This window comes from Molothrus ater (assembly GCF_012460135.2).
Source record: "Molothrus ater isolate BHLD 08-10-18 breed brown headed cowbird chromosome Z unlocalized genomic scaffold, BPBGC_Mater_1.1 matZ_random_MA36, whole genome shotgun sequence".
Classification (NCBI taxonomy): Eukaryota; Metazoa; Chordata; class Aves; order Passeriformes; family Icteridae; genus Molothrus; species Molothrus ater.
The window spans coordinates 211,302-238,171 of record NW_026530821.1 but is presented as its reverse complement, the minus strand read 5'-3'; the positions used below and the strand labels follow the sequence as shown (position 1 = coordinate 238,171).

Here is a 26,870-nt window from a genome sequence, read left to right as displayed (position 1 = left end):
GGCGCGCCGGGGGACTCGGAGCGGAGAGCGCGGAACTGAGCGGCGCAGAGCCCGCCCGGGCTGCGGAGGAGCGGCGGGCGGGGGGAGCCGGGCAGGGCAGCATCCCGCTCCCGGCGGGGTAGCCGGGCGGGGGTCGGGTGCTTCCCGGCCCCGCGGAACCGAGGGGGGCGGTCCGGGGGCTGAGCCTCTCCGCAGCCCCGGGGCGGGGGCGAGGCGGCGGCGGCCCCATGGGCGGCGGCGGGGGCGGCTCTGCGCGGGGCTCGCCCGCCGCGGCTGATGCCGCTGTCGCCCGCCCGCGAGGCGCTTGATGCGGGCGGCGGGGCCGGGGGAGGAGGCGGCGGCGGCGGGGGGCTCCCGGCCATGTGTCGGCCGGGGGTGCGCGGGGTCCTGGGCCGGGCGTGCCTGCTGCTGCTGCCGCCCTGCGCCCTGGTGCTGGCGGCGGTGCCCGGCTCCGCGTCCCACCCGCAGCCCTGCCAGATCCTGCGGCGCATCGGGCACACGGTGCGAGTGGGGGCCACCCACCTGCAGCCCCGGGCCGCCCCCGCCGCCGCCGCCTGGCCCGGGGAGGCTTCGGGCGGGCGCCCCGAGGGGCCGCGGGGCCGGCGGGCGGGGGGCGGCGGCGGGGGACAGCGGCGGGCGCCCCCCTCGCCGCGGGACGCGCTGCTGCTGGCCGTGGCCAACCTGAACGGTGTGCCCGGGCTGCTGCCCTACAACCTGTCCCTGGAGGTGGTGATGGCGATCGAGGCGGGGCTGGGAGACCTGCCCCTCTTCCCCTTCTCTTCAGCCAGCGCCTCCTGGAGCAACGACCCCGTCTCCTTCCTGCAGAGTCTCTGCCACACCGTGGTGGTGCAGGGGGTCTCAGCCATCCTCGCCTTCCCGCAGAGCCGTGGGGAGATGCTGGAGCTGGACTTCATCTCGGCCGCGCTGCGTATCCCGGTGGTCAGCATCGTGCTGGGCGAGTTCCCCCGGCGGAGCCTGGTAAGGCGCTGGGGACACGGGGAGAAAGCGGGGGGCAAGGGAAGGGCAGGGGTCTCGGCAGGAGGATTCTGACCGAGGGAGAAGCGCTCCAACCCCGGGGCCGGCGGCATCGGTTTTCGGTCCCTCCCTCCTTTAGCGCCCTGTTCCGCTTTAGCACTGGGGTGGACGGGGAGAAACATCCTCTCCGTGGAAAGGCAGGCAAGAGCTCGGTGGCACAAGCGAAGTTGTTAGCCCGAAGCCATACACTGCGATTAGTTGCAGAGCCGAGAGCAGAAGGGGGTCCAGGACATGCTTTGCATATCAAGGAAAGGTTGTTAAGGGGGAAAGAAAAAAAAAAAAGGCAAACGGAAAAAAACCCAAACGGCTTTCAGACTGTTTGTTTTGGGACTTAATGCTGTGGTCTGTGTGCGGCCATTGCAGGTTGGGCACCAGGTGACACTTCTCAGGGAAGTTGCTCAGTGTAACTTGACTTTGCATCGAGCTGAGCTGAAGCGCCAGGATTTTCTGTAGTTCAGTTTCACTTGTAGTTCATGCGTTGGTACTAGATCAGATTTTTGCCAATTCGAGTTGCCTAACTAAAGTAGTGGAAACTGCTGCCCATCCTGTTTGCTTGATTTTGTAGCACAAATAGTATAAATGGAATTCTTTTTGTTTGACAAAACTCTTAGGCACAAGCAGAAGTAGCATCAGGAGCTAAACTTTCTATTATACAAAGACATGTAACTTAGTGTTACACACTCTGGAGGAGGGTGATAGATACAGTATTTTGAAACTGCATTTGATGTCAGGAATCATCTCCAGGTAAAAGAGCTGAAAGAAAATGCTCTATTCTGTAAAGCCTGTGCAAGGAAAGTCATAAGTAAAATGATACAGCTGCCTTTTAAGTACAGGATAAATAGCTGTTTGATGTAAAAAGAGGTAGCTCAACTTTGCTTTCAAAATATAATTAGAAAACACATTGCCAAGTGAATTTGCTTTGCAAAAACAAATACAGACCACAGCCTGAATCTAATTTCTATGGGTTTGGGTTTTTTTCAGTTTTTGTGTGTTTGAATTGAGACAGAAAAGGAAGAAAAAGTCTGCATTAGGCAGTTCCTAGTCTATAACTGAAGATGTGACTGCTGTATCCTGGTCTGAATCACAGAATGGTTGGAGTCAGAAGGGACTTTAAAGACAATCTCATTCCACCCACTTCCACACCTTCTACCAGACCAGGCTGCTCCAAGCCTCACCCAGCATGGCCTTGAGCATCTCCAGGGATGGGGCAGCCACAGCCTCTCTGGGCAACCTGTGCCAGGGCTTCATCACCCTCACAGTCACGGATTTCCTCCTAATATCCCATCCAGCCCTGCCCTCTGGTATTTTGAAGCTTCTGCACCTCCTCCTGTCACTCTGTGTCCTTGTCAAAATCCCCTCTCCAGCTCTTTTGTAGCCCTCTAATTCAGCTAGGCTTCTCTACCTCAGCAAAACCCAAAACTCAGATCTCTCTAGGTTTAAGATGAAACTCAGGGGTAATCAGTGCTGCTGAATTCTGCTGTTGATGGTGCCAGTAGCATCCAAGTTTGCTGTTACATCTACCAGCCTTGCAGCTGCAGTCACAATGGTGCTGGAGGCAACAGCCAAAGCTCCCTGAGGGCCAAATCCTGAACCCAGGATTTGCTCTGACTGTTAGCATTATTTTATCTTCCATCTCAGAGAAAGGTCTAAGGTCACCCAAAGCTGCCTGAGTTCACAAGATGTGTTCAACACATGCAGCACAGGGTTATATTTCATTGCTGCTTTCTACAGACTTGAAAGCTCCTGCTTAACTTTCAGATTGTTCTCAGTGTGGAGCCCAAAGGATCAGTCGTCCAAATCAGGACTTTGTTCTTAAGCAGGCTTTAACTGGCATTGTGTTCAGTGACAGTGAAACCAATGCCTGGCACTGCACCTGTGCTGAACAGACTCTGTTTTTCCTTTGGGCTGAGTTTTAAAAAAATTACTTTTCAAGGATCTGTGGATTTAAAAAAACAACTCAGACTTACTCAAAGGCCAGCCGGCACTTGTATTCAAGTGTGTTGGTCTATCAAGGTTGTCTTGGAAGGGCTGACATCTTTCTGAACACTGTTTTTTTTTTTCATATTTTCACTTATTACATACCATTTTTAGGCTAATGCTGGAGGCAGTGCTACAGCAGCCTTGCCCTGCATACTTCTAGAGTTACAGGATTTCCAAGAGCATATTGGACCCAGGAGTCCCTGGAGTTGTTGGCAATCTCTGTTGCAGGCAGGGATTTTGTGTTCCTCACAGTCCCATACCAGCACTGACATGAAATGAACATGCCACAGACCTGTCACCTTCCTGTCTCTGCAGACCTGGAGCTGCAGATTGCCTTTTTCTACTGACTGGCAATCTTGGAGGAGGCAGTTGTACATGACATCATTATAGACGGGGCAGATTTCACTGATAGGCCCAACATGCAGATATCCAGAGAAGAAAAGAAGACTGATTTCTAATCCTGCTTCTGACTTGGCACCCCTGGGGTCACCCCTCCTGCTGATGCTTGGACAGAGCATCTTCCCTCCCACAAAATCACAGCAGCATGCCCTTAGGAGTGCCTGCAGGTATCTTCCTTCCACACAGGCATAGGAGCATACCCAAAACTTGTTTTGCCCTTGGAGAACATTTTGTACTGTGTTCATGTGAAGACCATGGCAAGCATAACAAACCCAGTATTTACTAGATGCTGTGTCATACTGCTTCTCCTTAATATTGAAATCTTTTATTAGGGTGATCTTAAGGTAGTAATGTCTAGCAAAGTCTCATTTTCCACACTGCAACAGGACGGGAGCATACACATGCAATGTCTTGTACTGCTGCTGATTCTTAATGTCATTATTTCATGCAGAAGTTTATAACAGGCAAATGTTCACTGTAATTGAAAAGCATGTTGATCTTGGATCAAATCTCCTCTAACATGGAAAAAAGCAATAGAATGAAAGGGAAGGTAAAGATCCAGAAATTAAATACATTTCAACAATACTGCCTCTTGTCTCTGTGGTGTTTGATGACAGTAATACTTCAGACGTGTAACATCAGAGGAAATATGAAGCACCACAGACGGGCAGCTACAGTCACATAAAGATACCTAGACAGTGTTTTCAAAAGTTCTGTGGTTGCTCACACATATTTAAAAATCAATTTCTCATTAAATTCTACCACCCTGAGGATAAAAAAAGAGAGCAAAGTCTTTCCACATGCCATGAATGATCACAAGGCAACAGCCACCACAAGGTGTGCTACTACACTCATTCTCCCACAAAGCAACAGCTTATTCTAGAGGTTCAGGAGTGTGTTGGTTTCAAGGGAGGCTACACAGAGTAAAATGTGACACACTTTTTTCATTTTATATCTGTGATTTAATTGTTAATGTACACTTACAGTATATCCAAGTGCTTTTGTGACCTGAAAAAATGCTGTTTACTTTTCTCACTTTACTGTCATTTCACACTCACTGAAATGACGCTTCATTTCATTTTCACACTCAGTGAGCAAAAGTAACAATTTAACACTGTCATTCAGCAAGGGAAAAAAAATGGCATTGGATTTCTTCACTACTAATACAAATGCAAATTGCAGTGAAGCTTTGACAGCTCATTATTTTGGAGAAAGCATCTTCACAAGCACTGATGCCACTGAGGCAAGGCTTGTCACCTTATGTATGTTTGTATCAAGAGAAGCACTTTATCTTTTGTTTCCAAGATAACCAGTGTCATTAATTTTCCCATGGATGGAACAGGGAAAAGATCCAGGGAACATGAAGCATAAATAAATACAGTGATATTGCTTCTAGTAGTACAGCTCAGAGCTGAGTCTGGGAAGAATAGCCCATAATATCCATTTTGTTGGTGATAGTATCAGAAACACAGGGGAGGTCATGTTCGCAGCAGTGTTCTCTGAATTCAAAGGAGTATTTTTAGTGGGTTTCAGATAAATCAGGACCTCTGATGTCTGTTAACATGAAAAGGAATCTTCTCAGAGTAACTAAACTGAATAAAGTAATTCCAAATCATCGGTCCCTGCCAGTCTGTGCTTTACCTAGTTTCTTAAAGGAACTGAAATTGCAGTGCTGCTGATTACTGCTATGACTTCAGAAGGGGCCAAAAGAATAAATAAACCAAATCAAAGTTCCAGATTAAACTGAATTTTCCAGTGAAAAGCAAGCTCATCCTCAGAAGAGATGCTGTCAAAAGAAACTGCCTGTAATATTTAATTTTTTGTTTTTAAAGGAATTGAGTTTTTTAACAGCTTCCTAATTTATAGATATATCAGACCAGCCTGGGTGAGGAATTACAGGTCTTTTTGGAAACAGACAGGAGTACCACTGTGAATACAGTGTCCTCAGAAGTCATACTGACCTGCAAGACACAGACTATGCATTGCACCAGTGAGGGCAGGCAGAAATTACAGCAAAGGGACAAAGATGTGGGAAAGCTTCTGCCCAACTAAATGCCCAGAGACACTTTTTTCTTTCCTTCTCAGAGACAGAATTTCATTTTTGCAGAAAAGGGGGTTTGATTTTGGAGAAAGTTTTAATAATTCCTTTTTCCAGGGAGAGAATGCAACACACACATTTGGCTGCAGGCTCTGGTCATTCATACTGCCACAGCTAATCTGTCTTAGTCCAGATATTGGGAGCTTGTGCTAGTTTCTGTGTAGATGAGGAATATATGTTCAGTCTTTCCCTGTGGCCAGCAACCCTCTTGACCTGGCACTGAGTAAATAGTGTGTGGCACTTGCCTTTTGTGTACTTCAGGAGGGTTTATGAGAGGGGTCTTGAGAGGAATCAAGGACAGAAATTGAGAGGATGTGCAAACAAATGCCCAGTTGCTTCTCTTTCAGCCAGAGACCCCAGTGATATTTCCTCTATCAAAAATCTTTGCATGGAACAAAGAAAGGGAGAAAAAACCCAAACTAGTCTCTTTATTGGAGTTAAAGGTTTAAGGAAGATCCAATTAATCAAACCTGTAGAAAAATCCCTTTTCAGAATGCAAGGAAGTGGTGAGAATGTTTAACTTCAGTTCTCCTCAGGTTTCTTAATACTAAAGCCTTTGGAGACAGAAAGAGCCAGAAGTCTGCTGGGATAGCACTCATTCAGAGCTGCCCAGTAACAAGATTTTCTCATTCCTTATCTCATGCTGATTCTTTGATGCAGAAAAGCTGAGTTAACATCAAATTCAGTGCCATACATGATGTTTATTTTGAGTTTGGCTCTTTTTTTCTATTCTGGGTGTTCACAAAACAATGTCTTTCTTGGTGCTAGGTCTTTCATAATGCACCGCACAAACTCCTGTCAGTGATGAGTGACTAAATTATGACAGTGTTAAATCATTGATTATTACTTTGCTGAAGGACAGGCATCATCAGAAGAAACATCAAAGAATACTTGGCTTGATCCACTAAGTAAAAATTATAATTTTGCCTAGAATAGACAAATTTAAAGACAACCTGTTGTCAGATTCTATATGAGTACATAAGTTACGAGTACTGAACAGATTGTTAACAAAGAAAAGTAAGTTGGAGTATTTAATATATTTTCCCCCAAGAATTTGTTCATGAAAGCCAGTGGAAGTAGAGCTCCAGAAACTAGAAATCAATAAAAGATCTTGTGATGTGTTATTCAATTTATTTATTGTGATTAAATTCACACACTACCTTAGAAAGTTCTCATTTAGGGTATATTTAATAAATTGTTTACTATTTAAACCCATGAAATATTGAAAATACATAGTTTTAGGACTTAAGACTGTGCTGGATCTAGTTACAGTTTTAAGCCCTCAAATAAAGTGTTTATATTGTGTTGTATTATTTTCTTCTCTGGATTCCCAATCAATTTTTAAATGTGGAAGAAAATCAGGCATAACATGTCTGGAATTTACATATTTATTATAATCAACAAAAAACTGGAAAAAGCAGTTTCTTTTAAAAAAACCTAAATTTACCTTCCAACAAAGACTCAGACTATAAACCCATGTTTCTGTAGGTCTCACTGAAGGGCTTTTAAAGAGTGGAAGGGTTGTCTTCTCAATTTGATGAAATGAGAGTGCATCAGGTCTCACTGCAATACAAATAGCTGTGCATTGCAGAGTTTGTTCTGAAGAGCTGAAAGCACCCAGAGAAAAGAGGAGGAAGAGAACAAGAAAAGGAAGCAAGAAAACTGGAAACGTCACATGTCAGTGACACAGGGGAAGAGAAGGAGAAAATAAGCTGAACTGAGAAGAGAAAGAAGAAGTGCCCTTCCCTATGTCTTTACTTTTTGTGGTTCTAGCAGCAAAAAACAAGGGAACTGAATTTTGTAGGAAAGCACTGGACAAAGAGCTGGAATCACCGAACACAGAGAAGAATGGCTTGCCCAAATCAGAGTTGAATTCACAGGGCTGTCTTGATCCCTGGCTAAGAATAGTTACTTCCAGTGAGTAATGCTTGCCCAAAAAAGCATTCCCCCCCCACCCCCCGCCCCCCCAAAATGCATTGTCTTTCCTGCAGATTTCTCAGGAAACTGATTAAGCCAGCATCTAGGATGCAGTGATGGGAACAGGAATTAATATCAAATGTAGATAATGCTGTTGCCAGAGGGATGTCTTGCAAAGGGTGTGAGGCCTTGGTGTATTTGGGTTTTATTAATGGAAGCCTTTTTCGCAAACTTCATGCTGAGAGTCCCTCATGATAGTTTGGGACAAAGGGTCAGACTGGTTAGGATTTCAGAGCACCAGGTTACTAGGATGCATGCAGCATCATACCAAGTAGGTAGCCAACAAGGATTTCCTAATAAATGGGAGCAGGTTCAGGGACAGGGACTTAACGATTGGAGCTTTGGACATTAGTGACTGTACTTTACTTCTGCTCTGGCCCTGAAAGACTCCACATTTTCCCCAAAACCCTGTCAGTCAGCCAAATTGGTTCTCACCACCACAGGGAAAGGATGTGCAGATGGTGGAAGTAGCAGGAGAACTGGGAGAAGGATTTAAGCTTGAGTAGGCAGCGCTGATGGATGACTCATTTATTAAGGGAGTCACACTCGAGCAAAGCTGCTTGTTCAAGGGGCTCCTCATCAATGTGACTCAGAAGTTCATAGCTTGGCCCCAAGTGCTTTGCAGCTGTCACAGCAAGCTGATAACACTGCTCTTGGTAATATTCTTCATGAAGAACTGAGACAGGCATACCACAGCCATTGTAACATTACATGCTGCACTTGTAGGGCATTGCAACCAAAAGTTTGTGTGCAGTTGGCCTTGAGACTTGGATTGGGCTGCAGACAGGGTTCCAGAGAATCTCTCTGTTCAGGCTTGATGTTCACCCCTCAGACCTGAGCTCTGTGTGTCATTTCCCTGCAGTGTGGGTCCATGCAGGCGCTGATGAGCATCTTGCATCCCTGGAGCAAGGTACAAGCAGAAAGCAGGTGCCACCCCTCATGCCAGGCTGCCATCCTGTGCCTCTGCGAGCTCTGAGTGCCTTGTCAGTGAGCAGGGAGATGATGCTGAACCTCTCAGATCCTCCCTGCTGCAGGAATGGTGAGCTGGGAGAGCCCTCAGAAGCTGATGGGAAGGTTTCCAGTTGGCAGCAGTTTGGAAAGGTCTGGTGTGCAGTTTAGTGCTGGATAATTAACTTCTATCTGAAATGTTTCATCCTGGGTGCCTTCAGGCTGCAGAGAGGGGGGTGGAGGAGGAGGGCACAGGTGGGGACAGGTTGACACTGAACCACAGAAACAGTGTCAACACCCTCAGTTGACACTGAACCACAGAAAATGGGGAAATTACTGTGATCATTCAGTTCTTATTATTATACAGGAAAAATCAAACATTGGGGAGCTCAGAAGAAGCAGCCGCCATTTTTTCCTCTTCTTTCTACAGTATTTTTATTACTCTTTTTTCACTCGCTTTCATCTATGATGATCATTTCCGAAGCCTGTTTTACAATGTGGAAAGTATTTGAAGTGGATTATAAAAATCTATGAATGTGCTGCACAGGCATATTTTATACTCTTAGTATTTCCCTGAAGGCATGCTATCCCACTTCCAGCTTCTTTAAGACTGTGAAGGAAATTATTGCCCATGCTGTCTATACGACATTTTACAAGACTTTCTAACTTGAGACAGAGTCAAAAGACAAGACAGATCTTCAAGCATTAACTGAGATTTTAAAATGAAGTTTTGCATTTTTTGAAAAGAAGGAGCTATTTGACATAGCAAATAAGAACCAGAAAGAGCAGCTGAATTATGCACCAGCCTCTCTCATTGATGCTACTGATAAACCAGTTGCATTACACTAATTTTAATGGCATACTCACTCAAACTGGCTTAAAAAGATCTTTTTATCTTGCAAATCAGGTGAAAAGTTGGTATTATTAAGTTCACAATTTGGTAATTTTCCAGTGCTATTTTAGGTGAATGCATAATTATTTATCACTTTCTGAGTGTGTAAGGCTCACTCATATGTAACTGCTTTCTGTAAGACAGCAGTTGTTTTTAAGAATTTCCTGTACTCAGTGTAAGTATCGAAAGAGAGAAAACCAGATCTGACCTCTATTTGGAGCTGCCCTCCTTTGAGAATATACTGAAAGTGTTTTAACTGTGATTTACATTGTTTTAGTGTGCTAATACTATAGAGCTGATTTTACCCCTGCCTTAGATGGCAACAAGATGGAAGGTTTATGTGCCTGGGCTTCTTCTGCTTAAGTTTTGTGTGTGATAGGTGATGAACTACAGAGGCAACAAATAGATACCCACTGACAGCCTTGAGGCAAACACAGGTAAATAGTTACAGCAGAAAGCATTGCTATTTTTTGTTTAAGTGTCAAGGCATGACAATTTCAGATGTTTCATCTTCTGTCTCTAGAAGTGTTGAAGGCCAGGTTGGATGGAGCTCTGAGCAACCTGGTCTAGTGGAAGGTGTCCCTGCCCATGGCAGAGGATTGGAATGGAATGGTGTTCAAGGTCACTCCCAACCCAAATTATTCTGTGGTCTGTGAAAGTGTCTGCTGCAGAGTTCATGACCAGGGAAATGGTAAAACATGGCATAAGTGTTTCTTCCTCAGAGATAATGGGGAGAGAAAAAACACCTATTAATAATTTATATAAAAGTTCCTATCACAATGTATCAGTACAGAAATATCCTGGGTAGCTGGTATGGTTAACAATACTCCCGTGGCATCTGATTAGGAATCTTACATCAGCAGTCAACACAGGGAAGCCAAAATGATGATTATTCAGTCATCCTTATGATCGTCTTTTTATATACATGAATTATTTACAGAGTACAGGGTGCTTACAAGCTTGTTAATTAAAACCTCCTTTTTCACTTCAGTTATACCCCTAAGATTTCTTCCAAGCATGTCATCCTTCTAAAGACTTTTATTTCATGTTCATTAAGCCATGTTTTGTTTAATGTTTTCTTCCGTTGTCTAAACTGAGAATCCCTTCATGTGGAGTACTCTTGGGAAAGGATTCCTTCACAATGAGAATTTATTTTTTGAGAGATAGATGGGTCGTGGGTCTGTTTTGGATATTGATGCCCAGAATCCCCAGGAATGCTCAAATATTTTTTCAGATGCTCTGTTATCTATCTGTATTCCATTTTCAGTGTGTCATGCTCATTTCATCCTTTCTTTATCTTGCCCACTGGTCTTTGTTCTGAGGTCCTGTCTTCCACTGTTGGATACTACAGATCCTGAACTTACAGAGTCTATGAACTGCAGGAAAAGACTGCAAGGCTCTATTGTGATACAAATGATCAGCAACATAAATTGCTCATCACTCACTGTTCATCTGCACTGAAGAGCACCAAAAATAAGGCACTTATTTATAAATAGTTCAGCCTGCTGGATTCCAGTGAAACACAGTTTTGTATCTTCCCACCATTTTGACAGTGCATATAAATATGTAACATGCAGTTATGTGGAAGTGAGCTGTGCCACAATGTCCTCCTGGGGTGTTCACAACCCTTACAGGTTTATAAGTGGCAAATTTAGACCGATGGTGGGATGCAGCAGTGCCACATGATTAGCAGAAGAAAGATGCTCTGTTTGACAGGGAATAGGAGCTTGTTGACCAGCTCATACTGCCCTTGTATTCCTGCCCAGAACTGTACTTTAAGAGGAAAATGAAGTGAGAATTCACAGTGAATAATACATCTGATAATCACAGACATTTTATTTCTCTGCCTGAAAACCACCTGAAATTTCTGGAACAAGCCAGAACAAAGGAATGGCAGTATCCCAGAGCCTTACAAAACATCTATGGGAGTACTTCCTTTTACTTCACTGGCTTTGAGTAAGGACCAGTTTGAGATACAGTTTTGGTTGTCTAACTAGGCCCATGATTTTTTTTCCCCAGTCCAATAAATACAGGAATTGGTGATATACATGGAATCTGGAACTTGCAAATACTTCAAGTGTTTGGTTTTACTGTGCGTTTTCTATAAGCATTTGTCCTAGTATAATTTGATTACTGAAGTGTTCATCAAAAGGGGAAAATGTTCTTGTTGAGGAGAACAAAAACAGCTGAAGTGAATATTTTCAGTTGTAGGAGTGTCTGCATGCTGTTTCTGATGCAATTGGCATGATTTTTAAAAAAAGCATTCAGACTTCATTTAAGTGTGGTATTGTTTTGTTTTGAATGAGAAACTAGTCCAATAGGATCTGTGGTTTGTTGCTCTGATAGTAAAAATATATTCATAAGCAAACTTTGGACTTCTGTCAACTCTAACCTTTAATTTTACCTGAAATTGACTTATTTTCACCAGAGAGTTCCCACTTTGCCTAAAATCCTATAGAAAGCAATTCACTAACTATGATCGAGAATAATTCAGACAATCCATCTTTTTGTGGATCCATATTAGGCCAGCACTGTGAAGCAAATGCTTTCTTCCGAGAGTCATACAAAATTATTACAATTTTATTGGAGAATAATAAGCAGCAAAATGGCTTATTATTGTCAGTAAGATGAGGAGAAATGAGTCTGCAGTCCAACCACTGAACAGGGGACTCAAACAGGAAATTCATTCCTCTTCAATACAGTTAAAATCACAGGAAAATACACTGGACTGAGTACTGGAATAGCCGCTGGTCTACCAGTCCAGGCATGAAGTCCAGGTGTATTCCTGTGCTTTGTCAGAAGTTTCCTCTGGAAGATTAAAAGTTGCCAGGGAATTACCCATGACATGTTGCCTGTCTATAAACAATGACTGCCCAGTGTGACACTGATGTGGCTGCCACTGAAAATGTTTTGTGGTGCTGTGGCATCCTTTAACAGAAGATCCTTGTTTCTTGAGTCTCCCTTTGTTGCTTTTATTCTCACTGCTGGCTGTCTGTTTCACTCCAGTTTGCCACACACCTCACAGAGCACTTCTGGGTTATCAAAGCTTTATTGCAATAAAAATCAATTCAGGTTATAGTTTTTCACTTTCTTTAGTTCCATCCCAGGTGACTGAAATGTGTAATTCTGCACATTGCTGTAATAACTGTAGTACATTCCCCATCCCCAAGTGTTTAAGGACAGGCTGGACAGGGCTTGTAGCAGGCTGATCTAGTGGGAGAAGTCCCTGTCCTTGGGACTTCCAATCCAAACCATTCTACGATTCTGTATCTTAGGCTGACCAAGACTTGCACTCAAGTGCTAACATCATATAAACAATGAAAGCTGAAATGTGGAAAGAAATAAAATCCCAACATTCCTGTGTCTTCAGGGAACATACTTTCTTTTTGTGGCAGTTTTTGCTGGAGGTTCTCTCTCCCTGAAGCGGTACTGTTTCCTGCAGAGAGAGCGACAGCAGTTTGCAAGCTCTTGCCAAACTCTTAGGAGTGGTGATCTGTCATCCCTTCCTCTCAGGTTGTCTGGGGGAATTAGATACTCCTCTGCAACACTCCCCCTTGTTTGGAGTGTTAAAAAGAATCGCGGTGCCAGAAATAGTCACTGCGAATTCCTTGTCCCCAGGCTTTGGTTCACCAGACTCTGCAGAGTCATCATGGATTATTTGCATGGGGATGGAGAGACGCAAGCATCTTGCAGAGATTAGTGAGACGTGACGCTCCCGTATTTTGTTGGAGGCGCTTATCCGTGTTAAACTCCCGGGGTGTGCCTCATTTTCTCTGGTTCTTACCCTCTCCTTCAGGATGATACAATCACCCACTCAAGGAGCAGAAATAGTGCATGACTAACTATGTCACGGAACAAATGATTAACACTAAGTAGTTTGTGCAAGCTGTTTGCAAACAATCCACGTGCCGACAATTACACTGGAGCAGTTTTGTGAATACCTAACTCAGTGTGTTTTGCATAACTCAAGACTGGCTCCGAGATCATTAAATTCATAACTTCTGTCTCGTTTGCTAAATTCATGAATATCATTATTTCTTCGAGCCCGTAGAACTTGTAGTGTTAGACTTGACTGTGTTTATTAGTCTTGGTAACACCGGACTGGAGAAGCTGTTGGAGTGATGGTGGCTCTGATGACTGAGGAGCTGTTTAAGAGGAGTAACAGCTGCTGTGTTTTTAGAGTTTCTAAGTCACTTGCAAGTTAACTTAAAAGTTTTTAAGTGCAGAGGAGGACAGGCTACACAGGCATTACTAATCTGATGCTCTCAGATTCTCAGTGACACAAATAAAGATGCTGTTTGCCCTAACTACACCCGGAAGACCCACAGGCCTGAACACTGGCTGCCCAAGTGCATCAAAACACTCTCAGAGTTCATTTCTGAGAGCTGAGAGCCTCTTTGCCAGCTGTAACAGTTTATTAGCTGTCTTCAGGGTCAAAAAGCTGACTTGTAGAGAGCGTAGCATCCGTAGGCATCATCCCATGGATCAGGGCAGGGAGAGTTGAGCCATGAGGAAGAAAGATCTTGCACGTCTGTAGGAGTCTCAAGCACAGACAAGAGTTTATTGATTCATTTGGTTCAGAATGTTTAGGAGCCTTTTGACTCACAGAAATGTGCAGCCCAAGCAGATGCTAAAGCTCTTAAGTTAACTAAATGCCCAATGTTCTTGGGTAATTGATGCTTTGCAATGAGTGTAGTGGCTTTTCAGCTGTCACAGGGTTTTTCAAACCCTATGTAATTCTAAGGAGGAGGTACATTAATTTTTAAGGGAGATTATAAGATATTATTTCATAATAGGAAATGGAGGCAGTGGAAATTTTAAGGAATTGCAACAGAGAAGATAAAACCAGTATCAAAACTAGATTTTGTAGGCCTTTTTCATAATTTCCATGCTGCAAAGCATTCTTCCCATCCCTAACATCCAGGCTATTAAATTGTTGCTGTTACTTTCATTATTTTCTCATAAACAAGGCCAACCCCTGTTAACCTGCCACAATTTTCCCCTCAAACAATGTAAGGTATCAGTACACATAAGTTTTTACATAAATAGGTAGGTTGAAAAACTTTGTTTACAGAGAAGTTAAATTGGTATTTAATTGTGTCTCAACAATTTGTCCACATTCTTCTGACTGTCTTTTTCCTACAAGTGTATTGAACTTCCCTGCCATGAAAGGCCTTGCCTGGTAAGAGCACTATGCTGAGTTATTTATGGACGGACGCATTGCTTAAAGCCTCACTTACCACTGCTCCACTGAATCTAAACATTACTCAAAGGAGGGATTAATATGTATGATTCATATGCCATTGTTGCTTACAAATCTTGTGCAGTCACTTCATTCTTGGTCCAAATGACTATGATAGGTGCAGAGAGAAACCAAACTGGTAGCAGTAGTCATGCAAGTATTTGTGTGTAGCAGGGAGGTGAAGGTGTTGTGTATTTCCTGTCAGGCATTTAGATGAGCCCAGAAGATTGAGTCACAAGTAGGAGCTGTAAATGCTCACTTGATGATCTTGCACATTATAAATCCAAGAGTGAGACAGGGATGGCTGATGGTTTTTGACACATTCTCCCAAACCTTCCCATAATACTGGCTGTAAAACCGCTTCCTGTCCTCTGAGGCACCTACTACGGCAAGATCTTGTTTCATCGCTATATCCGGGACTCATTTGGAATACTGTGGACCATTAGTAACTTGCTTATCTCCTTTAAACTAATGAGGAAATCACAATACCAAAATACCCATAGACATGGGGTCCTGATGAGGGGATTTTCAGTGGGATGTTGGAAGGACACGCCGATGCACCAGAGCAGTATAATGGTGCAAATACCCAAATGATTTAACAACACATAAAACAAATGGCTGTTACTTCCCATAGTTTTTATATATTAAGGCAGTTGTGTCTAGCACAGCAAAGAAGTGGAGATTTCGGCCTTAGATTTTGCTTCTGGCAAAGGCTTGATGTATTACTTAATCTGTTTTTTTTCCCCTTTTTCCCTCTGATCCGTGGCTGTGTAAAAGGCTGTGAAGTATTTATCTTGCTGTAAGCCTTAGGATGGGTGAGAAGCCTGGTGGTGATGTGTCCCTCTGGGGCACTGTGGAGGGGGTTATCCCCACTTTACAGCGGGGTTTTCTCATTGAGATTAGGCAGGGATCTCAAACTAGATTGCTCAGGTTCTATATTCAACAGCCAGACGGTGCCTCTTCTTCCTCCTCCTCCTCCTCCTCCTCTCCTGTGTGCCTGGTAACGGGCTCTGTGCAGTCACACACTTTAGTGGGTCGTTGCTATAACACTTTATTGGAAACTCAAATGCTTCTGCCTTTGGGGGTGGGTGGTGGGCGCCTCTTGATTATGGGATCTTGCCTGATTTTGTGGTTTGCACGCTCAGAAAAAGCAATTTCAAAACACAGCCACAAAACTTCTACACGCTGGCTTGTCTTTCAGGCTTTTGTTTGTTTGTTAATGACAGTATTTTAATTCAGCATTGGGAATTAAAAGTAGGGAGCAGTGGTTAAAGCATTTGCAGTGGGTAGAAGCCACTAGGCTTTGGTGCATTTTCGAAAGGTCAGATTTCTGTCTTGTGTTGGAAGGTGGTAAGTCCCCAGCTGAGGACCTTAAAACACCACAGCTCCCAGTTTATTTGGGTTTGCCCCCTGCTGAGGAAGGAGCATCACTGCCTGATTAGTGAAAGGTACCCAGTGAGCTGAGGATGCCTGTGCAGGATGACACCCTCTGACCCTGGCCAGCATTGCGGGCCTCAGGTCAGCAGGAAGAGGCATTTCAAGTCCATTCAGGACAGCACATTCCAGTGGCCCATCCCCTTTGTCAGCTGCCTGCATCCCATCACATGGAGACAGTATTTATTTTTAAAAGAGATGTTTGATTTTATTTTTCCCTCCTCATCCTGTGCCCTGAGAGCCAATTTAACTCTTTTTTTTTTCCTAATTTCCCATCTTTCTAATTAAATCCTTGGTGTATTAAATAAGAAACCTCAAGTGAAGGTGCTTAAATTCTGATCCTGGTTTTAAGCCAAGCCGTGTACACCCAAGAATTCACCTTAGAGCCATGTTTTTAATACCTAGCCTCAGAAAGATGAACTACTAACTTAATCTACCCTGGCCTCATTTTATAGAGTTAAGAGATCAGGCTTTGCAAGCTTAATTCTCAGCTTTCTTTCATACAAAAAAATCAATATAGAACAAAATGCCCTTGTAGCTAAAATTAATCCTGTGAAACATGCCTGGAGCAAGGCCCAGCAGAAGAGGATGCAATGATGAGCTGGTGCTGGCTTTCTGAGGAATGGGACATGGGTCAGCATCAATTTCCCCTGCTGTATATTGCTATATTCAGCTATCATTCCAGGGGTGCCCTGTGGATCTCTGCATGGGTATTTCTTTGACAGGCAGAAGAAGGAGGAAACTGTAGAGAAGAAGGAAACTTCTTCTCAGGGACACAGCTGCTGAGGGTATGGGGAATGCAAATGCTCAGGAAGGATTGAAAACACTTTCAAGCCATGCTGTAATTGCACTGGTGAGTGAAAATGGTGCTCTGTCAGATTTTATTCCTTGTTGCAGGTGTTAATTGTGAATATAATCTAATTGGATTAAATGCTGTGTGCATACACCAGGTACATCTCAGAAAGGGCAGCAGCTGCTGTTGTAAAATGGGACCAGACTTCTTTTACCAGCACAGCATCAAGCGGTCTTCTCCATACCCTCTCTTTTATTCTCCATTTCCTTCCAGAATTAATTTCTTCTTATTCAGTCACTGTTTTGCTTATACCAAAAAAGTTAAGTCATACAGAAAGAGTACTCACAGCCTGTCATGCCTCTGAAAAAGCAGCCCTTTCCAGCAATATGCTGCAGGATGTCCATCTTACTGATGGGAAGGTGGAAGCTGCCGAAACAGGGCAAAGATGGGGGGAATGCTGCTTCAAGAGCCCTTGATGCTGAGGAGCCTGTCAGGGGTGACACGCCAAGGAGCCCAGTGTGGAGCAGTGCTTGGCAATGTGCATCATAATTACAGCCCTGGTTGCCAAATTCCCTGTCAGCTTTTGTGCTGTGTTAGCAGGGGTCCTCAAGAGCAAGGCATGTGAGCAAATATTGCACTCAGCTAATGTGAGCTTTAGAAACCCTTCTGATGTGCAAAGCCAGGAATTCATTGTTAGCCTAATCAAGGTCTCAGCACTGTTAGCAAAGTGATATTGTTTGTCTCAATGATACAGGGGAATTATGCAAGTGCCACAGCTCATTCTCAGTAACAACACAGTTCAAAATGTTGTAGCCAGAATCCCTGCATCTCTGGGATCATCCTCTAGGTTCCCAGATCTTTAGAGAGACAGAGCACATGTGCCTGTGTGTTTTTGGGGGCTGGGGGTTGTGACTGGCAAGTAATCTGTGTTCCAGGATTTCTCAAGGCAGGAGCATTATGTTGATTTTGGGAGTTTCTCCCACTTTTGGTCTCTTCTGTATATTTGTTAATGCTGCCTGCATGCCTACTGTATTTATTTGCCCATTCCTCGTTCGTTTGCAGTTCTACCTTATATCCACATTTGTGGCATGTGGTACACACTGGGTAGTTGTCCTTTGTTCTGTGTAAATCCTGTTCTACTCAGTTCTCAAGGCTGCAGTCTCCTAGTGGCCAGTAGCTGACCACTGGTGAGTGGTGATTTTTAGCCCTGGCACCTCCTGGTGCCATTCTGTGCAGGCAGTGGTGTTTTTTGCTATTACCTTGTGATGTCACTTCTAGGGACCTTCAATATAACCCTGTTTGGTTTTTATTTCGTCAGTCTTCAAACTCTTATTTCTCCATAATCCAACTCACATTTTATTCCTGCAGCCTGGCCACAGCTTTATCTTTGATCTGGGGTTGTAGGTAATCACTCTAAAAGGCTAAGGAGAGTTCTTCCATTAGCAGACACACACACACACACACACACACAGACACACACACAGAGCAACCTTGTATCTGCCTAAATAGTTTCTTCAAGTTAAACCAGCAGCACTAGTGTGTTACCAAAATTTCTTAGCAACAACAGAATCTTCCTCTATCGTGCCTCAGATGTGAGGAGCAAGGAGACAAATTCCAGCAAGCTCAAAGAACTTTAGTTAAAGTAGTATCTGCTTCAACCTGCTGCTGCTGGTTTGGCTCTGCTGCTGTCAAAAGCTGAATTGCTTGAACCAAAAAACTGGGGGAAAAAGCCCCTCCCCTGTCCATTGCCTGAATAACAAGTGGGAAAACTCAAGACTGCCTGCTTCAGAACTCTTTCCAAATGGATCCATTTGGACTGAAAGTCAGGATGTGCAAAGCACCAGTGCTTGTGAGGTGCTTCTCTACAGAAAAGCACTCAGACATCCCTAAACAGTCTGCTGAAGGCCTTTGATTCAGAAGAATGCGGTTTCTTCTTAAGGGTAGGATTAAATTCTGCTTAACACCATATTACAGCTATCCAGTCCCATAGTGGCAATCAGAAGAAGCCCCAAAATATGCTCTTAGTGGAACAGCCACTGTGGTTTGTATTCTTAACAGATGTGGGAAGACTGGTAGTGGGGCAGCTCCTTCTGGCAAGTCCTCACCTACTTCAGTAGTCCATTCTGACCTCCACACACAGCAGCTCCTGGCAGCTTTTGCAAGGGCTTTTTAGACTCTGATGACAATTCTGTGGCAGCTGGGAGTGAGCACCACAGACATGGACCCACACCACTTCCACCCGAATTGTACTGCCATTTTAAAGAAATGCCATGGAGAATTAGCACAGCTCCCCCTGGTCTGTCTGCACATGCCCTTTTTTAAATCATAAAGGGAAATTTTAGGGAAGGGAAAATGTTCTCTCCCTGGGATCTGTATGAAATGTTCTTCACTGAACTTTGAATGTTGGAATTTTTTTTTTCTTGCTGAAGCAAAGAACACCTTGAAGTTTTTGAAGTAATATTACTTAGGATAATTTATAAGTGGCTATTCAGATAAAATAAGTGACCCTACTTTCCAAGAGCAGCTGAAAGTTCATATTTTACATTGCCTCCATGACCTTGTAGAGAGAGCTGTACATATTCAGATTAGTCTGGAGTATTTTTGTGTAGCATTAGAGAAAGCAACCTCAAGTCATGTCTGTCTGGTCTAATAAAAGAAATAATTTTCAAAACAAACTAAGTCAAAATTTAAATTAAGCTAACTCCTGTGGTATAGTGATTTTTAAAATCAACAGTCAGTGCATTTTTAGGATTTGCATGTAAGCATTGCCTGGATGGATGCCAGGCTTCTTTTACTGCAGGAATCAGGATAGCTCTGGCTAGTCTAAGAAAGCTTTTCTTTCAGAGCTTTTAAACCCTCTGCAAAAAATGGTCTTTAGTGTGGGGACCAACCCTTTTTGAAATTACGGTCTTGGTCAAACAAGGGTGTATAAGGAGACAGATGTACAAGAGAAGGAAAAAAGGAATTTCTGACATCATCTCACTGGTTTTTGGTCCAAAGCAGGTCTGGGATTTTCTTCCCCAGAGAACCAGAAGTCTGCATAGCAGAAGCAGCAAACCAGAAGTCTGAGGGCAGAGCAGGTTTTTGCTGCAACAGGAGCTCACCTTCCCTCCGGAGCAGCCCTGTGGGCTGGGCAGGGGCTGGGATCTGGTGCAGAGGGGGCACCTCTGCAGCTGGTCAGGAAGGGGGGCAGAACTTCCCACAGTCTGTCAGCTGTCAGCACAAACTCCTTCTTCAAGTATTGCCATTTCAGCAGAGGCAGCACACATTAAAAAAATAAAATAGCATTTCATAGCACCTTTTCTCATAGCATGAAATGAGGAAGTGCCCATAGACTTTAAGGAATTGGGCTTTGGGCTTAAATTTTTCTAATTTCAACCATGGAAAAAACCAGTCCTGGATTTTGAATCTGTGGCATCAGTTTGCTCACAGCTGCTGTTGAGTTCTGTTTTAGAGCTGTGAGTCCCCACAGTGGCACTGCAAGCCAGGAGGGTTTTTTCCTTCAGTGGAACTTTCTCTGATCTGATTATATAGCCTGTTTTCTCTTCTGTGTTTCTTATTAAAAATGTATATATATATATATATATGTAATCACTGCCTTTTCCCCAAGAGTCAGAGGGGAATAATATTTTCTTTGTGTAGTTTACTTTTACACAAAAGTAAACAAAGTTAGCAAAACAATGTTCACATCTACGCTTTTAACTCTGCTAATGAAGCTATTATAATGTCAAATAAAATGTCACCGTGACTATGCCTAATTAGCATTACAAATTCGGTTGAAGCGATAAATGACCAGATCCTTCAGGGTGCAAGTCAGCCCAGCTCCAGGCGCTTGTGCTCACAAGATTTACAAGGATGGGTCTGCAGACAGATGAAATGGAGGCCTGGAAATTGCTGCATTAATGAAATGCAAACCGTGTTTCAGCTGCTAAATGAACCTGCTCTCTTCAGGTGTCTCAGGCAATGCGAAAAACCTGTAAAAACTGCTCTGGTTGGGATACAAAAAGCAAATCAGTAGTTGCAGTCTCTGCTGATGGGCAGGAGAAGAGACTCATCAGACCGTGTACAGCTTAATGTTCCATGAATGGCTTGGTCTAGAGCCCACTGAAAGGCAGTGGAAAGACTGTCAGCATCTGATCCAAAGGCAGTTAGTCAGAAATTAAGGATTCGAGGCCTGTTCTTTGCCGAGTAAACAGTGAAGTCAGGTGGCCGTGGCTGGTTTATAAAACAGGAGTTAGTGACATCAAATAAAAAATTAAGCACTCATGGCCATAGAAGATGTTTCTGCTAATCGCGCTGTGTAAACACATTACTAAAAACAGATAGCAATTAGCATTATTCAAATAAGGTTGAATTGTGTAGTTTGAAGAAAAACTGGTGTAGATCACTAGTCTTCAATGGCAGCTTAAAGTCAAAGACATTTAAACTGAATTTCCATGTGAGTTTTAATTGTCATTTAAACAGAAGTAGTCAAACTCTGCTAATTTCAAAGGGAAGTAAAGAAGGAGTTTGCCTGAGAACTTTAATAAGGGTGGAGGAGAATTCAATACACAGATGAAATCTCATAAATCTCTGTTCTGTTATTACCATGAAGTTGTATACATCTAAATTATCATTTCAGTTGTCAGGAACCTTCTCTGTGAAATTACACTGTCTCAGCAATTACCACTGAATGATTTAATAAATAATTTGTAGAAGTTCTTCATTAAAAAGCAGTAATTGTTGCCTTTGAAGAGAGACAAATCAACAAGAGATATGTAAAAGCATTAAGAACACTATAATATCAAAGGCTCTCTACTGAAATGTGGCTTCTGTGTATTTTTCTTCAACTGCAACCTCCATACAGATTGCAAATAAACCTTTCAAAATATAATTAGGAAGGCTTAAAATCCAAACATCTCAAAAAAAGCATTCCCTTCCCTCAGTCCCAGTACAAAGGAAACATTGATTACTCTTCCTCCCCAACACCTACAGGGATGTTCTCATGGTATGCAGAGACAATGAGCTGAAACCTTAGCAGAAGTAATGCCTGGTGACTAAATTTTATGTACACTATTTTATCAGAAAAATTCTGAAGACAGGTTTGCAGTCCAATACTTGTAGTAGAGAAGAGAGACTCTGCTGCTTTTCCAGAGCTGAATGTTTATCTTTCAAGCATCCTAGCAGGGAATTTAGCAGCTAATAAATCACAGTGATGATAAGTGCTTTTGCCAATGCATATGTGGGCTCCTGAAGGTGATGGCTGAAGCACAGATGGTCTCACTCCGAGGAGCCCTTCTACACGCAGGCTTAGTCCAAGCCAGGTTATCCCAAATAATTCCTCTGTTCAGGGAGGAGGAGTGTCTCAGCATGGGAATGGGCTTTTGGGCCGTGCTGACACATCTGGGTGTGCTGCACATAGGACTGGGATCACAGTGCTGGAGCTCCGGAGGACTAATGCCTTGGGTGTGGTTCTGTAGGAGTCCAGCCCTTCAAGAACCTGAGAACTCCCAGTCAGGTGGAAACTGCCTTCACCTGCATTGCCGAGTAAAATTGCTTCCATTTTTCTGACCCTGAGGCAGAGTTGCACCTTCTCTGGACTGTGTGTGCTTGGGCGGGGGGGGGGGGGCAGGGTAATGCTCAGTGATCTTTGGGTGTGGGTTTTCATCAGTTCAGAGTGTTCTAATATAGGAAGAATGGTTCTGTAGAGGAGCAGAAGCAGTCTTGCATTTGTGAAACTGCACATGTGTGCTGGTTTTGGCATCAGGACGTAGAGATCTTCTGCAGGGTGAGGTGGAGAGAAAGTGCTCGCTCACACAGTCTTATCCCTACTGGGATATTCTGGATACTCTTACTCCCCAAATGTGCTGGGTCTGAGAGGTGCCAAAACCAGACCCAGGACAGGGTAAGCTGTACAAAAACTCCCGTTTGTTTTTTGTTTTCTGGGCTGTTTGATGCAGCAGTATGGACACAGCTGTTACTACAAACATCTGTCATTCTCTGGTCGTTTTTCTGCATCTGGTAGATTTCTTTGATTGATCCCTGAGCCCATCCCATAACAGCCATAGTACTGTGCTTGAGATGTTATCCTTCTGAAATACTGAAGGTGTTTGCTGCTCCCTGTAGAGGAATGGTCAGATTGTGTGCTGTCCTTTGTATGTGCACAGAGGGTGTTCTGTGTATATTGAAAAGCATTTCTTCTCACTGGCATTAACACTCGAATTAACTAAAGCTTGCAGAGTTTGGCTGATGGGAGGTGAATCATTGTGTACAAAATATTTCTACTTCTCCCTAATTTTGGACAAAGAGGACAAGGCAAATCCTTTCTACTCCCATCTATTTACAGGGAGAGACTGACTGGAGTAAATTTACCCGAATATCTCATAATCTCAGAAAAAAAGTTTGTTGTGATTCAGTTTGCAGGGACTAGTTTATTCAAGCCAGCTTCCCAAACCCTCTATGCACAGTGCTTTATTTCCCTCCTAAACTTATCATGTGTTTTAATTAGTAGGCAATGCTTTCCAACTCAGAACTCAGAAATTCTGCACAGGTGAGCTCCTTGTGCATTGAGTAACTTGTCCTTTATCAAAGAGTCATCCCTCTTGTGTCTTGCTGGCAGTACATGATGTGCATTGATTGTGGACAGTGTTCTGTTTAATTAGCTTTTCTTGCTAATTAAATCTTGGTAAAAAAAAAAAAAAAGGGCCACAGGTACCAAACCCAAGAGATAACAAAAAGAACTGAGAACATCTTCAATTACAGCATTCTTTTTATCAAGCTCTGAATTTAAACTATCTGGAAAACAGATGATGAGTTCATGTAGCTGCAAATTAACACAATGAGGGCTTGCTGCTTATAGCCAGTACATAGGTCTTCAGGGTTTGGGGTTTTTTTTTTGTGATTTCACCCCTTACATCTGTGTTGGAGTGCCCAGGGTTTTATTTAATAAAACTAGTGTAAATTGACTCATTATCTTATTATTCTGAATTCAGAATGACATTTCTAAGATCCATACACACTGAAGCCTGTTATTATCAGTAAAGTACTTTTAAAACCAAAATGACATTTTTTATCGACTTTGAAAAGGTTTGGTTCCTCACATAATACATATTAACTACAGAGGACATAAGAGAAGGATGAACAGACCTAAAGTGTTTATTAACATAATGGATAAAAAGATAAAATCCGGGTACCTGTGTAGGGTAATATACAATTTGAGTGGACATGAAAACAGACAGATGCTGACATAAAGTCACAAAAAAGATCTCACAGACCAGAAGGTGCACTGGAACAGACATGACATTTTTTGGACAGTCTCATGGCTGGAATTGAATGCCAGTGTAAAGTGATACAACTTCTTTAGGAAAGCTACAGGGAAGATTGTCAAGTTCTCAACTGAAAAGCAAAAGTTGGAGTAATATATAATATGCTAGCTGAAAGCCTGGTAGAAACACTTTTGTAGGGCAGAGAATTTTTTCATAGCAAATGCCAGAAATTGCTTGAATTATTTAACTTTTTTTCTTTCTTATTAAAACTTTAAATAAAAAAATATTTTTAAGACCAGGGAAAGGAGATGAATGAGAGTAAGGGAAAAGAATGATCAAATAATAACTACTCACCTTAAGAGAACAGAGGAATTAGCCTCAAATCCTCCTTCCTTTTCTGGAAAGGATAAAGCCAAGGGCAGTGGTGTTGGGAAACATAATGGGTCTAGTTCTATAATAGCATCAATGACATGGAAAGAAATGAGTATGAAATGCTTATTTATCAAATGTTTTCCAGCTCAGAAATCAGAGTCTGCATATCTTAGCCTCTTGTGCATTGAGTAACTTCTCCTGTCTTGTTGGCAGTTCGTTATGTGCCTTGGTGGTAGACTGTAATCCATTTTATTAGGTTACTCATGTGTCTGTAAAAAATCCCCCCACTACACATGCACACAAAAAAGAGCTATAATAAAAACAACCGAGGGGTTTTCTTTTTTTTTTTTTTTACTATTTACCAATGAACCTTTCAGCATCCATTTGTAAATGGGTCAGTAAATGGGCTGAACTTGAGCAGTAAGGAAATACCTTTTCATATCCCTGTTAGGGGTGCAGGGAAATCTTTGCTTGAGAATGCTTTGAAATCCAAAAGGACAAGTGGGTAGAAAGAAGAACATATTCTCAGAAACAGGCTCATTAATAACTGCTGCAGTTGAGTCAAACTAGCAGAGGAAGCCCATGAATCACAGTCCATTTAGGCTGGGTGGGTGTAAATTTTCCTGTTGCTCACACAGTTCTGTTGATTGGCAGGTGGTTACTTTGAACTAAAGGAGTCTATAAAAATTAACCAGACTCATTAGCTTGTGTCCAGTACATTTCTGATCATTGTCTTTCATTTTTATAACCACAGAACCCCCTTCACCTGCAGATGAGCTTAGAAAACTCACTGAGTTCTGATGCTGATGTCACTTTCTCGATCCTCGCAATGAACAACTGGTACAATTTCAGCCTGATGCTGTGCCAGGAGGAGTGGAACATCACAGATTTTCTCTTCCTCACACAACAGAGCTCCAAGTTCCACCTGGGGTCCATTATAAACATCACAGCAAACCTCACTTCAACCAGTGACCTTCTGAACTACTTGCAGTTTTACCTGGAGAGCATCAAAGACACAACATCGACCATGGTGATGTTTGGGTGTGATATGGAGAAAACACGGAGGATTTTTGAGATAACCACGCAGTTTGGTGTGATGCCTCCAGAGCTGCACTGGATTATTGGGGATTCACAGAACGTGGAAGAGCTGAGGACAGAAGGTTTGCCCCTTGGTCTCATCGCTCACGGCAAGACAACTCAGTCGGTCTTCGAGCACTACGTGCAGGATGCCATGGAGCTGGTGGCCAGGGCTGTGGCAGCAGCCACCATGATCCAGCCTGAGCTGGCTCTCATTCCAAGTACAATGAACTGCATGGACACAGAAGAGAGGAATATCACTTCAGGCCAGTATTTGTCAAAGTAAGTTTTTCCTTTTTTTTTCCCCCTTAGGTAATATTTGCTGTATTGCAAGAAAATAATTTTCTTCTCCCTCCCTCCCACCATTCTCTGTGGGTTAGCTATCATGCTGCTTACCCTCCCTCACAAACATGTTTGTTTCAGTATTTTCTCCCGCTTCTTTACTTCTGGGCAGATAATGAAATTTTAACTTTGCCACAGTGGGAGAGAAGCCAAAATTTAGAGATTCTGGTAGAAGAAGACAATGTTCCACAGAAGTAGAGATCACATAGTAAGCATAGGCTAGGTTACAGACTGGGTCTGTAAATGGGTCAGTAAATGGGTCAGTAAATCTTGTATTTATATTTATTTTTATAAGGCGGGCTACTGTCAAATTCTCTGAGATTTTGAGTGTACAAAACACAGAATATTTGCACTGTCTAAGCCCTCGGACAATATAAAGATGTGTAGTAGCCCTTGAGAATATGCTTCCATGGAAAAGAGAGGAAAAAGATGCACCTTCGTCTCCTCAGAGGGTTTATTCTGGTGAGAGCACTCAAAAGTACAAAGTGCTGTCTCTGCTACATGACACTATGAAGAAGCTATTCCCAAAACTACTTGTGTGTTCCTGTTTAGAAATATTCAATTTTTAACATATGAGTGGAAAACTTGCATCTTTTTGAAAACAAGCAAAAGTATCTTGGGTAACTACATTAATTCATCACTTAATCTACATCCAGCAACTGTTGCATGTTTTCCCCCCATTACATCTGATTTTCAATTTAAAGATTTTGTTGGACAGAGTTAGGATAAAAGTTCTTGAGGCTTTTTTTGAGAAACATAATTTCTTTTGGATATGTCTGCACAATAATGAATACATTATTAACATCTCTGCTCAAAACATAACCATTTGAGACCCCAACATTTCCTTAGTCCACTTGTCCATTCAGAGTCAAAAACTCCCTGTTTCCAAAGAATGGAAGAGGGCTTGGGAAATAAACACTGGACCGACTCACAATAACCCAGTGACTTGTGATGTTTATTTTGCCACATTATTCTGGATATTTTAACTGAAAAGTAAAAGCAGGAGACTTCTTAGAGTAACAAGAGGACAGCAGCTT

General features: G+C 42.9%; 1 protein-coding gene across 1 annotated transcript in view; it reads left to right on the top strand.

Moving 5' to 3' along the window:
- Positions 1-212: 212 nt before the first annotated feature.
- GRIN3A (glutamate ionotropic receptor NMDA type subunit 3A) overlaps positions 213-26,870 on the top strand; it is a 67,880-nt gene continuing 41,222 nt past the window's right edge. Inside the window, exons 1-2 of the mRNA XM_036403364.1 lie at positions 213-978; positions 25,169-25,773. Coding sequence (XP_036259257.1) covers positions 277-978; positions 25,169-25,773 — 1,307 coding nt within the window. The 5' untranslated portion in view covers positions 213-276. The remainder of the gene's footprint in view (positions 979-25,168; positions 25,774-26,870) is intronic.